The sequence below is a fragment of the Leptodactylus fuscus genome, chromosome 1, assembly GCF_031893055.1.
Source record: "Leptodactylus fuscus isolate aLepFus1 chromosome 1, aLepFus1.hap2, whole genome shotgun sequence".
Lineage (NCBI taxonomy): Eukaryota > Metazoa > Chordata > Amphibia > Anura > Leptodactylidae > Leptodactylus > Leptodactylus fuscus.
In genome coordinates, this window is record NC_134265.1 from 218620657 (window position 1) to 218636628 (window position 15972).

General features: G+C 40.0%; 1 protein-coding gene across 8 annotated transcripts in view; it reads right to left on the bottom strand.

The window, feature by feature from the left end:
• The window catches only part of MAST3 (microtubule associated serine/threonine kinase 3), a 205434-nt gene that overhangs the window by 4270 nt on the left and 185192 nt on the right, over positions 1–15972 (bottom strand). For all 8 annotated transcript variants that reach the window (XM_075282755.1, XM_075282727.1, XM_075282709.1 and 5 more), the window contains 11 exons: positions 14394–14559; positions 12962–13063; positions 10657–10779; positions 9287–9399; positions 8924–9078; positions 7576–7790; positions 4840–5040; positions 4002–4228; positions 3804–3926; positions 2124–2260; positions 751–932 (listed from right to left, as the gene is read on the bottom strand). In XM_075282755.1, coding sequence (XP_075138856.1) covers positions 751–932; positions 2124–2260; positions 3804–3926; positions 4002–4228; positions 4840–5040; positions 7576–7790; positions 8924–9078; positions 9287–9399; positions 10657–10779; positions 12962–13063; positions 14394–14559 — 1744 coding nt within the window. The remainder of the gene's footprint in view (positions 1–750; positions 933–2123; positions 2261–3803; positions 3927–4001; positions 4229–4839; positions 5041–7575; positions 7791–8923; positions 9079–9286; positions 9400–10656; positions 10780–12961; positions 13064–14393; positions 14560–15972) is intronic.

Here is a 15972-nt window from a genome sequence, read left to right on the forward strand (position 1 = left end):
TTGATAAAATATTTGGAATAGCAGATCCACAAGGGAATGACCAGTTTTTAGAAGTACCGGGGGTGCTCAACATCCAAACAGCATTTTGTAGAAATAAACGGCATGAAAGAAAAAATAGGAAGGGAAAAATAGGCCTATTTTTACGCATTATATGCTGTCTATCCCTCCCAGAAGGTTGCTTTTTATTGTATCTGTTTTTCCAAATAAAGGACATTTTTTAGAAGAATTCTCCCAACGGGTGAGTGCCCTTCCTATTTTTCCTTTCATGCCGTTTACTTTCTTTGTTATGTATCTTTCTGTCTGTATTTGAACCCTACAAATTGTACAGTGCTGCGGAATATGTTGGCGCTATATAAATAAAATTTATTATTATTATTGATACTCAAAAAGAAGAATGAGCATAATGGAATACAAATAGTATAAAAAATGTAAAATGGAGGAAGAGACTAATACGTCTCAGGACTGGACAAGCCAGCAACCAAAAGATGTGGTAAGTAGGATGGCAAACACAGGGATGCAGCTAGAAACATACATTAATTTTACAGACAGACATAACAGTAAATCATAACGACCCACTACCACGCATGTCCGAGATGTATTTCGCCTGGGGATAGGCTTTGTACAGGGACAGGAGCCTATCCCCAGGCAAAATGCATGTTGGCCGTACATGGTAGTGGGTCGGTATGGTTTACTCTAATGTCCGTTTGTAACATTACAGAAATCTTGATATGAAAAGCAAATAAGACTTACCACTGGGCATATCAGGAGCAGGACTTCGACTAGGGGTTGTGGGACCAGGAGACAGGCTGTGAGTTGGAGAAGCTGGAAGGCTCTCACTGGAAGACAATGACTGATGAAGTCCTGAGGAAAAGCTCTTACTGGTTTGTAATACTGTTGATTGCTTAGAAATTTTCCTGAAGAGAGAACGCTTTCTACAAAAAGACATAGAAAAATTAGAAATGCCTGTGTATATAGCACATCACTAAAAATAACACATATCTAAAGTCCAATATGCATTCCTGCAGGAAACCAATTGCAACAAGATGGATAAAACAACTGTATTCTCACTTTTGCAAAATGGATAAATACAATTATCACTATCTCGCTTAAAAAAGGCTAATTTATATGCAAAGTTGTGGTCATGAAAAATGTTTGGTTTGGAAAGACAAAGTAACCAGTTTCTGACAGTTCTCTCAGAGGAAAAGAGATCATGAGTCTAGTATATTCAGGAGCTTTTTTAAAAAACAAAAACAAAGAAAAAATAAAAATCAATCTCCTCTCATAAAGCTAACCTCCTTTAACTCCCCTACAGTTCTGGGCGAGCTCTGCTCACAGCTTTAGCAAGGTGCATTACAGGTCAACACTATAACTTTAAATGGCTCTCTGGGGCTGCGATCTCAGTCTCATTTAAGGTTAGGAATCTTGAGAGCAAGATCATGGAGTAGCCCACATAAATGTAGAGATACCACTGGTTAAAGCGGAGGTTCCATTGTTATATAACCTTTAGAAAGGCTATTCTAGCCATACCTCTTCTGAAGAAATTGATTCCTCTGTTTTGTCAAAAAAAGTGCGGTTTCTTGTATATGCAAAGTACCAAAATATCTATAAAGTGGATTTATGTTTAGCCTTGTTTTACCAGTCATTCCAAACATCTTAAAGTTGTAACCACAGATCTTCTATGGATGTAGGCTACCAGGATCATCACTTCCACGACTCTTCTACCAAAGAGTGGTCACACCAAATATTGATTTGCTAGATTTCTCCTTTGTTTATTCTCTTAATTTTGATCAGTGGAAAAATTTAACTTTAAGGGTGCATGCACACTGAGTAACGCCGGGCGTGTATGAGAGCCGTACACGCCGGCATTACAGCAGACTGCCGAACACTTCCCATTCACTTCAATGGGAGCGCTCGTAACAGCGGCGTTTACGAGCGCTCCCATTGAAGTGAATGGGAAGTGTTCGGCAGTCTGCTGTAACGCCGGCGTGTACGGCTCTCATACACGCCCGGCGTTACTCAGTGTGCATGCACCCTTACACATCTAATTTTAAAAGCGTTCTTACTTTGCAGCATTCCCTTGCCTAAAACGTTTACACATTATTATATATTTCTTGAATCTGTACCTGTCCTGACTCTCTCTTTTTCGGCTTTTCTTGCTTCTTCTGGCCATACGACCTTTACAGCTGTTCTTCCTGGCTGGACCGATCTTTATAGACGTGTTTTCTAGAGGGGTGGTCCTTAATGATACTTTGGTGCCGCTCTGCAAGGGGAAAAAATAAATAAATATATATATATATATATATATATATATATCTCCATTGAGAACGATATTTGGGAGCAAAGATTGTTACACTGTCTGAACTAGCTGGTCAGGTGACATCAAAAGAGAGAAACCATTGTTTGGTCCAATGCAACTGCTGGGAAAACACATGAAATATCTAAAAAGCAGAAAATAAAACACAAATGTTTTGAAAAGTGGAGTTTACCACCTCCCCCATCTCTATTAAACTGCCCCATGGTTATATAAATGTAATAACATTGTTAAAAAGCAAACCTCTTTATGGTTTAGAGTCCAAAGAAAACTACCGATCTAGCAGATCCTCCCACTACCCTGACATCACTATCCCTCACTCATGAACAGTGTTCTCTTACTGTCCTCCCAGTGAAGCCTCTTCTCTTCTGGGTATAGGGTGGGCTGAATAGATGAGGTTTGTGCAATACAGAAACAAAGACAAGTAAAAGTGTAGTGAGTATACGTGAGATTTTGGTAAGGGATTTGGTCAGAATAGTGGGATGGTCACCTCCCACCGCACACGGGTGGGGGGACCTGCGGGAATGCCTCCAGTGTTCTAACTGCTTCATTTGCATAATAGTTCAACTTCTCAGTGTCCACAGCATTCTCAAACATAAAAAAAGGTATGATTTCTACAAAACCTACAGCAGCCATATCTCTATGGAGATGGGGAGGATATTCCCTTTAGTAGCCTGGCTCTATTGTTCCAGACATTTTACATCATTTAGATCGGTTTAACAAATGCAAAAAACAGATGCAAACAGATGCCCATTGACATAAAAAAAAAAAATAAAAAAATCCTCAACTCCAGAAAGAGGGAAAGATGGGATCCCATCCAGGATGGTTTTCTATAAAGAACATCAGTGGAGGTTCCCCCCTACAGTTCTCTATGTAAATGAATGGCCATCTGTTTTATGCATACCTGACTACTTTTAGTTTTTCTTTTTGCCAAGTTCCCGAAGAATCCCTTTATATTTGGCAAATTTTGCAAAGGCCAACAAAAAATAAATAAATAAAAATCTGTGTGTGCACTGTGAGCAGACATAGATTTGCTTAGTGAGTCTTACATCATCCAATAAATTGTACTGTATGCTAGACATTATGAACCCTGTGCAGCCAGAGGGTGTAAGAACAGTACTTGCAACAATTTTTATATAAATGCCATTTAAAAAGTTGCAAATCTGAGGCTTCCAACATGTTTAAAGCACATGATGCGGCGTAAGCAGGCGATAAATTTGTCCCAGAGTCTAAAAAAAACAAACAAAAAAAACCTACATCCTATTGGAAACCTTCCCACTTTCAAATTTGACACAAGAAAAATTGTGCAAACATATTCCAATGTAAAAATGCAGTTTCTCGTGCAAACAGTCTCTATTCAATATGCATGTTTATTACTGTGTATTGGGTTTGCTACTTTCTTGCTTAGGAGTAACTAAGTGAATTTTAAAGAGAATGAGCAAAAGTTTTGAAAAAGGGACTAAAGTGAAGCTGTTTTAGCTATAAAATATACCTTTAAGAGGAGCTCTACAACATCCATGTGTACCAAGCCAAGGACAGATTCTCCATTCACATGTGTAATCAGATCCCCAGCTCTCAACCCTGCTTCATGTGCTGGACTTCCATCTTCTACACTCTGCAGGAATAGAACATAAGGTTGAACAACCTTCAAATTCAACGCTTTCCACAAGCAAACAGAATCTTTACTCACCCAAACCATGTGGTGGACAGTATACACGTCACTTTCTCCCATGTAAACACGAATGGCACGCAACGTGAAGCCATATTTCTTGCCAGAACTATGTATAATTATAGGGGGGCGCAGACTTGTTACAGCCACAGCTGTCTCTCTGCTGGGAGATGAATCCCGGGATGAGGGATTAGATGACAGAGAATGTTGGGATATAGGACTTATAAGAGATCCAGTACCAAAATCATCTGTTGAAACAAAACAAACCCATATGTAGTAACTTATAGTCACATATACTGACAGTATAGAATAGCAAAAAATAAATAAATGAAATAAAGTCAAATATTGAGGATTAAATTCATTTGACAAGATACATAGGCATTAAATATAGTAACAAGAGAAGAAACATAAATGAGCGACATGATGCCTGTGTGTTAAAAAGTTCAGTTTTTCTCCAATGCAGTTTATAAAGTGATAGCTAAACTCATATTTCTATTATTATTATTATTATTATTATTATCATCATTAATAATAATGGGAAGACAACGTATTTTACATTCATATAACACAGTAAAATACACTATTTTCCATTATTTTTAGGCAGTAGCTTTCCTAAAACTATAGATATAAAAAATTTAAGAGTAAAATGTCATAATTAGAGACGAGCGAGTAGTATTCGATAGAATACCTCCCCTGCATAGTTATTGGTGTAATCAGTCGAATACCACGTGGTAAATGCAGTAATAATTTGATGCCCCTCCTATCTTCACTGCCGCTTTTTTTACACCAATAACTATGCAGAGGGGGGGGGGGTATTCAATCGAATACTACTCGCTCATCTCTAGTCATAATGTCTTACCAGAGGTAATGATCAATGAGAGTGCAGAAACAGATGCAGATTTGGGAACACGATTTCCAGGAGTAGAGCTTGGTGTTTCAGGTGACTCTCTCTGACCCCGTAGTCGCCTATTCAGTCTGGGTTCTAGAGTGCGAGGAGTAGAGTTTTTGGCTCCAGTGCTGTTACTGCGCAGACGCGTTCGACTTAAACTTACTATATCAGCTGAAAGGACAGATTTTAGGACATTTATTACAATTATCACTTGTTATTGTATTTTAGACAAAACAGCTTTATGTATGTGCATTGTGCGCGGTATTGTTTACCCAGCATGACATGGATTTATATAGTACGCCAAATCCAAAAAAATCCTGAACTCTCTAAAATACTCAGACACTGTATCAGAGGATGCTGAGAAACCCCGTCTTCGCACGGTACTTGCTGCTGGTTCACATACTTTACATTTCTTAGTAAAACTGAGAATTTACCTAGATCAAAGAACTGTGGTCATCCAGTAGAAACAAATTCAGGGAGGTTTATCATAATAGGAAGTTTTAAGCTACGTCCCATGCTGCAAAAACACAGCAGAAAAACGCAGTTTACAGTACCAGCAAAATGAATGAGAATCAGGCTAATTTCGTCCACACTGTGGGGTAAAAACAGCCGCAGACACGCTTGGTTTTCAAACACCAATGCATTTTTGAAAAACTCAGCATGTCAATTTTATCTGTGGAAACGCAAAGCTAAGAAAAACACAATGAAAAATGTTGTGGAAAAACTGTTTTCACTGGGTTTTTTTTTAGCTGTGGATCCTAGTTACTTAATTTGCACCAAATTGACCAAATGTTTGGTAGAAATGGTGCATGTATACGTGTAGTGTATGGGCAGTAGACATCTACTAGTAATATCTAGTTGTGTCTATATTTTTAGCTTTTGCATATAGTATATATGTTTGTCATTTTCACTCATGTCATATGCGGTTTACACGCCATATTACACCTACAGATATATGATATCAAATTTATTATGGCGGTATGTAGAACACATACTGATCGTTTTAAAGTCATTCCTTGAGGAAGCTGCTGTGCAGTTATACACGTAGGGTGCTAGCCATGTTGCTTGCCTTGTACTCTTTCCCAACTGGTTTTAGGGATAGAACAGCAACACCATGGCATATTACTTCAGCTAGTCTATGATATCTTTGCACATTTGTTTGCATTTTGTCTGTTCATATGGCTGGTATCTCCAGGATTACTTTGATGATGACTACTTAGATTTGTCTATATTGTGAACCCTATTCAGGGTAACAACAGAGGGGTTGTACATCTTACTTCATGTTACCTGGGAACACATCTCTTTTGTATATTTTTAGATGGCTTTATTGCTCTTTGTCCTTATCTGCATTCATTTTTATACAATAACTGTTTATTTGCTATATACTATATATGGTGTGTGTTGAATTTTCTGTGTCCCACTTCTCTATTCATCTTTTCAGACAGGCCTATTCCAATTCCTAATGTAAACCCTTCCGTACAGTAATAAGAATCCCTAAAATGATCCCTCCTCTGTCCCCGCTCCCACATTTCCCCACATATGATATGATGCCATTTCAGGCTAACTTTATATGTCCAGGCACCATCCACATGTTAAAGGTCACGACTAGTGATGGCTCATGCAGTTTTATGCTAGTGTAATGACAGTCACCTCTATTACAAAATTGTCTGACCACTGTATAAGTAATGCCGCCCCTGCTACCTCTTGTGTCACCCCCTCTACCTCATAGATTGTAAGCTCCTGCGAGCAGGGCCCTCAGTCTCATTGTGTGAATATTTCTCTGTAATGTATCTTTTTGTCTGTACTTGAACCCTACAAATTGTTCAGCGCTGCGGAATATGTTGGAGCTATATAAATAAAATGTATTATTAATATTTTCTATTTTTCATGCTAGTCGCATGTACAAGTCTAACACTTCTGTCTGGAGAGGTTATTCTGCTTTTTTTACGGAACCAACTCACTGGAGTGAGGTTGCAACAATTTTTGTGACCGTTAATAACACAAATGACAAAAGTAGTTATAGCTTACAGCAACCAATCAAAATTGAGCACCATTTTATTTCAGAGAAAACCAAAACCTGGTTTGGCATCTATAGGCAAGTCCTCCACTTCTGTCTATAAAACCTCTGATATCTACCACCAGCCTCTATGTTTATTGATCTATATACTGTATAGTTAAAGGTGTTGGCCACTTTCAGACCAATATTGACAAACAAATGTACAATAAAAAGATACACAATTTTCCAATATACTTTCTGTATCAATTCCTCACGGTTTTCTAGACTTTGGCTTGGTGGTTATTCATTCTGTTACTTCTAGATGATGGAACTCTGACCATGGTCATGTGATTTCCGGTCCATGGTCATGTGATGAGGACACGGGTGCCGCTCGTTACAGTCACAGCACAGTAATCAGACATCAGCCTGGTAATCAGCTGTGCACCTGTGTCCTCATCACATGACCATGGACCGGAAATCACATGACCATGGTCAGAGTTCCATCATCTAGAAGTAACAGAATGAATAACCACCAAGCCAAAGTCTAGAAAACCGTGAGGAATTGATACAGAAAGTATATTGGAAAATTGTATATCTTTTTATTGTACATTTGTTTGTCAATATTGGTCTGAAAGCGGCCACCCCCTTTAATCCTTCTGCAACTAATTGTCTTCAAGAAAGCAGATAATCGGGGTGTAAGTGTGACATACCACAAAGTGATGATGGCTTTGAGGGCGTCCCTTTTACTTCCCCTAAAGTGAATAAGAGTTTGTCAGACTTGTGATCCGAGGTCTCATCTTCAGAGGAAAATGCAAATTTGGGCATAGTATCCAGGCTACATGTGCTGGTTAGGACACATGGGCTTGCACTGCGCTCGCTCAGCCATGAGTGATGAGAAGACCCAGAAGATGTCCAGGACCTTAACCTAAATAAGCAAAAGAATGGTAAAGGAACTAACATTATTCTGAAATACTTATCAAATGGCAGTATACAAATAGCTAGGAAGACATTGAGATCTAAGTAGAACTCTCACAAACACTTTAGTCTCTGCCCAGTTAGAAAAGTATATGATGTAAATTGTAGTGAAAGTAATCCTACTAGTGGCTGAGTATGTGACCGTTATCTTCTCCCTTTTGGTTCTCAGCTGTGACACATGTCCGTTAATAAAGACCCTCCATGACACATGACCCTCCGTGACATAGTCCAGTGGTTCTTAACCTTGTTTGAGGTACCGAACCCACCAGTTTCATATGCACATTCACCGAACCCTTCTTTAGTGATAAATCAAATATGATTTTTTTCCCAAATTCAAGACATAGGTATAGGTTGTTTTTTTTTTTACTGGTGCACAAAATGAACCGTGCATACGGCCTAGGGTTCGATCGAACCCTGGTTAAGAACCACTGGCTTAGTCTCTATCCCTTTTCATGTTATTCTCATCACAGCCTTGATGTCTGTATGGCTTCCTGTCTACACAAGATGCTATGTTCCTCACATGACATGGCTGAAGGAGAAAAAGGAGCAGATCACTTACCCATACAGCCATCAGTAAGAAAATTACCTTCACTACACTGTACAATATATCTACATTATATATTTTTGTAATCCTCCAGAAAATATGAAAAATTTGCGGGATTTCTACTTTAATGGGTTTTGCAGCTTGACAAATTTTATATCACAACAATATCAAATCAGTAGGGGTCCGACTCTGCACTCTCAAGGATCAGCTGAGGCGAGCACAGCAGCCTTTCTATTGTGTACACTACTTAGTACACCTTGATGTCATACGCTTAAGTAGCAGCTGTGGAAGGCTTTGCACCTTTTGTCCCATTCAACTGAATGATGTACAAAGCAAAATAAACACTGAAGAGGCTGGAGCACAAGTCCCTTCTGACAGCTGACTGGCAGTGGACTGGTGGAGTCAGACTCCCATTGATCGGATACCGATAGCCTAACCTAAGGCAAGGCAATCAATATCGAGAACCCTGATATCTATCTATCTATATATTTTTTTTTTTAATAGGTTTTTAAAAAAAAAAAAAAAAAAAAGTGGTGTACCTGGGCTCTGAAGTGACATAGCTTTTGTCGTCATCTTTGGGCGAACCTTTCTCCCACTTCTCACTTCGTTCTTCCTTCTCATCGCTATGACTTCTCTCAGTAGAGGAGAAACTAATGTTAAGTTGTGTAGCAAGATGTTCAGAGCTACTGTATACCTACAAAAAGAACATTGAAAAATCTAAACTTCTAATATAAACATGGCTCTTCGATAAGACCAAACAGACAACCCATTTATGAAATCTAGAATGCGAACAAAAATAAACCATAAACACTGACAGTAAGACTCTTTTCACCATCTGCATTTATACATTTTTAAGCAATAATATAGCAAAAAGACAATGTAAAGCTAATAAGAGTCCAGACCTTGCTAAACCGATGTGAACAAGAAGAAAACTGACGAATTTCTACGGATGACTCCTCATCATTCGTCTCATCATCTTCTTCAGAAGCCAAATGATGGTATCTTTCTGAACGTGCTGCAAAAAAGTTGAGGAGAAGAGGAATTCATCAAATAGTAAAAAAGAAGAGTAGGAAAGAGTACAAAATACGCCTATAAAAAGTACAGTGACCCACTTAAAAGGAGTGTCATCAGAACCTAGCATATCAACACAGAAGATTCAAGCAAAATGTGCTGTGTTTTATTTAATCAATATGTAATGCCCACATTGCGCCAAAGATCTCAACTTTATATTGACAAAAAAAGGTGATAAGGCAACGATTTACAAGGGCATTCATAGGCCTGAATGTTTCCTTACATACAGCAGCCAAACTGAAAAACCAAATTTGCATTGTAAAGCATGGATGAGGGAAAGAGCAGAAGTTGATACAAGACTAGCTTTCAGGCTATGGCTCTGATTAAAAGGCTATACGCACAGAGCATAAGATAAGCCCAGCATATCATAGACATGGCAGATGACCCTAACCCCTTTTCCCATTATAATTCAGCCTCTGTTGCTGAGAAAGTGCCGTATTTGGCACTACGCAAGGAGGTAAGCAGAAACTTTCTCATTGCACCAATTAGCTTCTTTTGTATATTGTCAAAAATTGCCACATCTCAGCAATGCAGGCACCAATTCACAAGGGGAAGACACTGTTGGATAGATTCTGCTGACAGACTCAATTTAACAAGTCTCAATTAAAGAATGTGAACCTTACAATTTGCAATTTCGTTTTCTCCAACTTTTGTCAAACAGCCTTTGCTGATAGGTGCAACAGTATCACAATAACAGTCATTCTGAGATGCAGAATCAGAAAAATAGACAAAGAATTATACAAATTGCAACTCCATTAATTGAGGTTTCTCCAATCTCAGCTTTTCATAGCAGAGATCTAGTCTGAGGCAGCCAAACAGGCTGTTTAATGTGTCTTCTGTACTGTCTATAGAAGTAAAGAGGATTTACAGAAACCATGTAGCAGAACGAGCTAAGCAGCTTCTGTAATGGCATAGTTTGCTGTGTCATTCGGTATCTACAGCTCCAATTTATGTCAATGGGAAGTCTAAAAACAGCCTGTATCCATGCACTCGGCCACCTCAGGCGTTCTCACTCAGATAGGTGGGTATTCAGATCACAAAAGGGCAAGATGAGAATACTCCTTTATTCTCACCCAACGTTAGGATACAGTTTAATGCTGCAATAATTTGATTTATAGTGCATACAAAAGAACAAAATCCACAGTTCCTGGATGTGTAATAATCATAATTATGATATGAAAAATGATCAATATTTCCTTACTGTCAAAATAACTGGTGTCATCATCAGCGTCCAGTTGTGGCACAAACTCTGCTTTCTGTCTCAGAAGCCCATTCCAGTCCAGGGAATAGAAAAAGACATGTTGCTTTACCTCTTGTGCCCCTCCTGTGTGGATATACCAAGATGCAATGTAACTGGTTAAAACTGCAATATTTAAAACGTCATTTTTAAGAAATATATGAAACTGTACAGTTAATTAAACCTAAATCTTATAACTTTACCATCCCCATCAACTCCAGTTCTTAGCATATGTTAATAGGTGCTGCTCCGCTGATTTTGGTACAGTGGAGCTTTTCTTTAACCCCGCAATTCCTGAACAATCAGTGCAGTTATTTTTGGTGCCAGATCTTTCTGCTGTCAGATGGGCAGAAGCGGGAAAGAGGACAGGATTCAGTAGCCCAGATAGAGGATGAAAGTGTCAAAGCTCAAAATCACAACCTACTGTGCACGCTCCGGCGCCATTTTTGTGTAGTGAATTTAGGAACATCCCAAAAGAAGGAGGATGTTTCACGGAGAAGAAGCCAGAGGCGGGCGTCAACGATGGATAACGTGGATGAGTGCACGAAACGCCCACCGTGCATGGTATGTATACGTTTTTTAGGTTAAACTTAATAACGTGGGAGTCTTTTAAATGAATAGCGGGGCTGGAATATCACATATTGCTCAATTTATGTGATAGAGCCCCTTTAAACATCCTCTAATTTTTTTTTATGAACTACATACAGCTTACAAGTCAAACAGCAACATTTCCAAAACACAATTCTAAGGGTATTTCCAGTTCTTAAGGGGCTTTGAAAGGCCTTTGCATTAGAAGCCCTCATAAATCATTCTATTTTCAAAACTGCACCACAAAGTTAAAAAAGCATATATGAAGTTTGTTAACTCTTTTTCATTTCACAGGAATTAGAACAAAATGAAGGTGGAATTTACACATTTCAATGTCACACTTCAGTGAAAGTCACTTGGGCTTTTCTCACCTATTTGTTTGCTATTGTACAGTTAATTCTGTAAGAATGACAGATTATCAGCAATAATGGGGAATTGGGACAAACTGCTTCTTATTATACACGCCCACAGCCTGAGACACAAATGTAAACTGTGTTTCAGCCATACTTTGACTATTAGCAGCAGAAATAGGCTGTATACAGACTTACACAGTCATAAAACAGACTGCCCTGCAAGAACCTACACATATTTCAAAGTTTCATGAATACTTAGGTGCACTTTAAAAAGGTCGAGAACCACAGGTGTTACAACAAAAGAGTGGTGGAAAATAATAATGAATTCCCTCCAGTGTGTTATTCTGAGAGGTGGTTTATGAGACAGGGATAAGAAACCCTGTGTCATGAACCACAACCCAGACAATGCAATTAGGTGTAAACAGCTTTAAAGGGATTCTACCATTAAAATCAATTTTTTTCTCATTGACACACAGGAATAGCCTTAAGAAAGGCTATTCTTCTCCTACCTTAGGATGCCTTCTCCACGCCGCCGTTCGGTAGAAATCCCGGTTTTCATCAGTATGCAAATGAGTTCTCTTAGAACTGGGGGCGGGCCCCAGTGCTCAAACAGCACTGGGGGCGTCCCCAATGCTGTGAGAAAACTCTCCAGCACCGCCTCTCTCTTCAGGAACGGCCTCTTCACGCGTCTTCTTCTGGCGCAGGCGGTCAAACTTCTAGGCCTCGGGCAGAGCAGACTGCGCATGCCTGCAGCCACAAGAAAAATGGCCACTTACACAGTAAGCAGCCATTTTCTTGTGGCCTGTGGGCATGCCCAGTCGGCTTTGCCCTAGGCCTAGAAGTTTGACCATCCGTGCTGGAAGAAGACGTGTGAAGAGGCCATTCCTAAAGACTGAGGCGGCGCTGGGACACCCCAGTGCTGCGAGAGAACATTTGGATACTGACAAAAACTGGGATTTATAACGAGCGGCGGCGCGGAGAAGACACCTAAAGGCAGGAGAAGAATAGCCTTTCTTAAGGCTATTCCTACGTGTCAATGAGAAAAAATTTGATTTTAATGGTAGAATCCCTTTAAAGTGAATCTAATACCTGGCTATAACTTTTACTTCAAAACTCTTTAGTCCCAATAAAAATAAAGGAGAGCCAGTCAAACTCCTGGCACCTTTTTACTATTCCCAGCGGCATACTGTTTGGAGCTGACTACATCATTTTTCAGTCTACCTAGATGGAAGATGGCAATTATTTGCACATAGATTTTCACAGTGGCTCTTACAAATCACATGCACAGTATTATTAAACACATGTACAAACAACGTAAAGATTATTACCTGTACCAAGTCGGTCCAATGCATTCTGTCTCAAAAGTCGTGTGATGAGATCTTGAGCATCACCTGGAAGAGATTCGTCGCCTCCAGGCCAAACTATATCATCTGGAAACAAAAATGTGACACGCCAGCTCAGTGTGAGTAAAATGGATTAGTACCTGTCTGAGGACAGTATGATTTGGTCGTGGAATATTTAAAGGGGCTTTCCAGGCAAAATGGACACAAAATTATTGAAATAGACCAGCGGTAGAGAAAATAAATCATACTCTTCTTTCCCCAGGTGCTTCCGTTGCGTAGTCTGGTCCTGCAGCTTTGTTGTTGTCTTCCAGCAGAAGTACCTGCTGCACATGACAGAATCCTCAATGGAAGGGAGCTGTACGTCAAGGCCAGCAACAAAGTCACTGGAGGACCCAAGGCAGGTGAATGCATTTTGTTTTGGAGGGGGGTGTTTCACCTTCTCCGGCCTATTTTAAAAATAATTTATTTGCCTGGACAACCTCTTTAACATTACACTATAACTTCCACTCTCATTTTTCAAAACTGCTCTGTGTTACTTTATGTGGCAATCACTTTGAGATGCTTTAGAAATATGATTTGATCTCAGACAACCCCTTTAAGCTTTTGTCTACTTGGTAATTTACACTGGCAGGCAATGGCAGAGGTAAAATTAAAGTCATGATTTCCAATTTACAAACTGCACACCTCAAGTATCTTATTAACTTCCTGTAGTTTTGCCCTAAAGATGGAGTGAAACCTGGAATGAACTGCAATGCATCATGGTAGTTGTAGGCTAATACAGCAGGAAGCTACTCATGTAAACAAACGCAGAGGATACCAGGAGCACCTAGAGAAAGCCAGAAATCGCTCATAACACTGCTAACGGTATTTGGGTGCACTTACTAACCCATTGATAGCATATTTTAAAAAAAATATTTTTTTTGCCCAGAAAACCCCTTTAAGCAGGGCTCATTCATTACTGTAGGGGTGTTAAAAAGGAAGCATGAACATGGAAGTGAAAAAGTAATGTAGAGCAAACCTACAGGAATAAATTATGGATGCTTTACATGATTAGATTTATTTCGATCATTATTAATGTCCATTACCATCATCTGTCTCAGGATGAGAACAACAGACATTAACTGTAACAGTGGAGAGCATTCTGTCTGTGTGCATTTCCATTGACTCTAATGTAAACAACATTATGGACACTGTCTTTTGTCATGCTTGTTTTCTTTTGTAACGGAAGTCCTGCACACAGGACGAATCCATAAGAAAAGTAAAAAAAACATAACGGAAAAACGTTTCCATCATGTGTTTTACATTGGGGCGAGTACAGACGGAGGCAGCTCCCATCTGCATCTGTTACTTTCCTTCGCTCTTATCCTGTTAGAGAACGGGAATGTGAACCTATCCTAATTTTCAGAAAGCCACTTACCGCTGATCACCTGTCCAAAGAGCTCCTCTGGAGTGTCACCAAAGAATGGAACACAGCCCACCAGAAATTCATAAAGAATGATGCCCATTGCCCACCAGTCCACAGGTTTTCCATAACCCTGGCGTAGGATTACTTCAGGAGCTATATATTCTGGGGTTCCACATACCTGTAAAAACATAAAATCAAGTAAAATGATGATATAATGGACACTTGATAATTCTGAGTTGTCTAACACTTTCTTAATGTTTAAAGAGTGCTGCTGTAGGTGTCAAGAATATATATATGTATATCTATCTATCTATATCTATATTATAAAAATGAAATTCTGTCTGTCCGTCTGTCTGTCCTCTAATGCGAACCAAACGACTGGACCGATCTTCACCAAATTTGGTACAGAGATACTTCAGGTATCCGGGAAGGTTTAAGATGAGACTCCAACTCGCTCAGATGTACCGTTGCTGAGATACAGCATTCCAAACACAATGCCCCCTCCTTAGCCAATACAAACCTGCAAGACTTTCACTCATATTCCAACTGCAATACACACGGTCACTCCACATGCACAATACAACACTGATATCCAAACTGAGATACATGCATCAGAGGATAAGATACACAGATCAACACACAGTATCACACACCAGAGGATTAGATACACGGGTCTGCACACAGCCCCACACACCAGAGGATTAAATATGCGCTTCTGCACACAGTTCCACATGCCGAAGGATTAGATACACGCGTCTGCACAAAGTACCACACACGGGGGGATTGGATACATGGGTCTGCACACAGTACCACATGCCAAAGGATTGGATACACGCATCTACACACAGTACCACATGCCGTAGGATTAGATACATGCGTCTACACACAGTTCCACACGCCGTGGGATTAGATACGTGTGTCTGCACACAGTACGACACTTTGGAGGATTAGATACATGCCTCTGCACACAGTACCACAAGCCAGAGAATTAGATACGCGTCTCAGCACACAGTACCACACAGGGAGGATTAGATACGCGCGTCTGCACACAGTACCACACGCCGGAGGATTAGATACACGCGTCTGCACACAGTACCACATGCCGTAGAATTAGATACGCGCGTCTGCACACAGTACCACACGCCGGAGGATTAGATACACGCGTCTGCACACAGTACCACATGCCGTAGAATTAGATACGCGCGTCTACACACAGTTCCATACGCCGTAGGATTAGATACGCACCTCTTCACACAATACCACACAGGGGAGGATTAGATACGTATGTCTGCATACAGTACCACACTTTGGAGGATTAGATACATGCCTCTGCACACAGTACCACAAGCCAGAGGATTAGATACGCGTCTCAGCACACAGTACCACACAGGGGAGAATTAGATATGCGCATCTGCACACAGTACCACACGCCAGAGGATTAGATATGCGCGTCTGTACACAGTACCACATGGCGTAGGATTAGATAGGTGCGTCTGCACACAGTAATACATGCCGTAGAATTAGATACGCGCATCTACACACAGTTCCACACGCCGCAGGATGAGATACGTGCCTCTTCGCACAATACCAG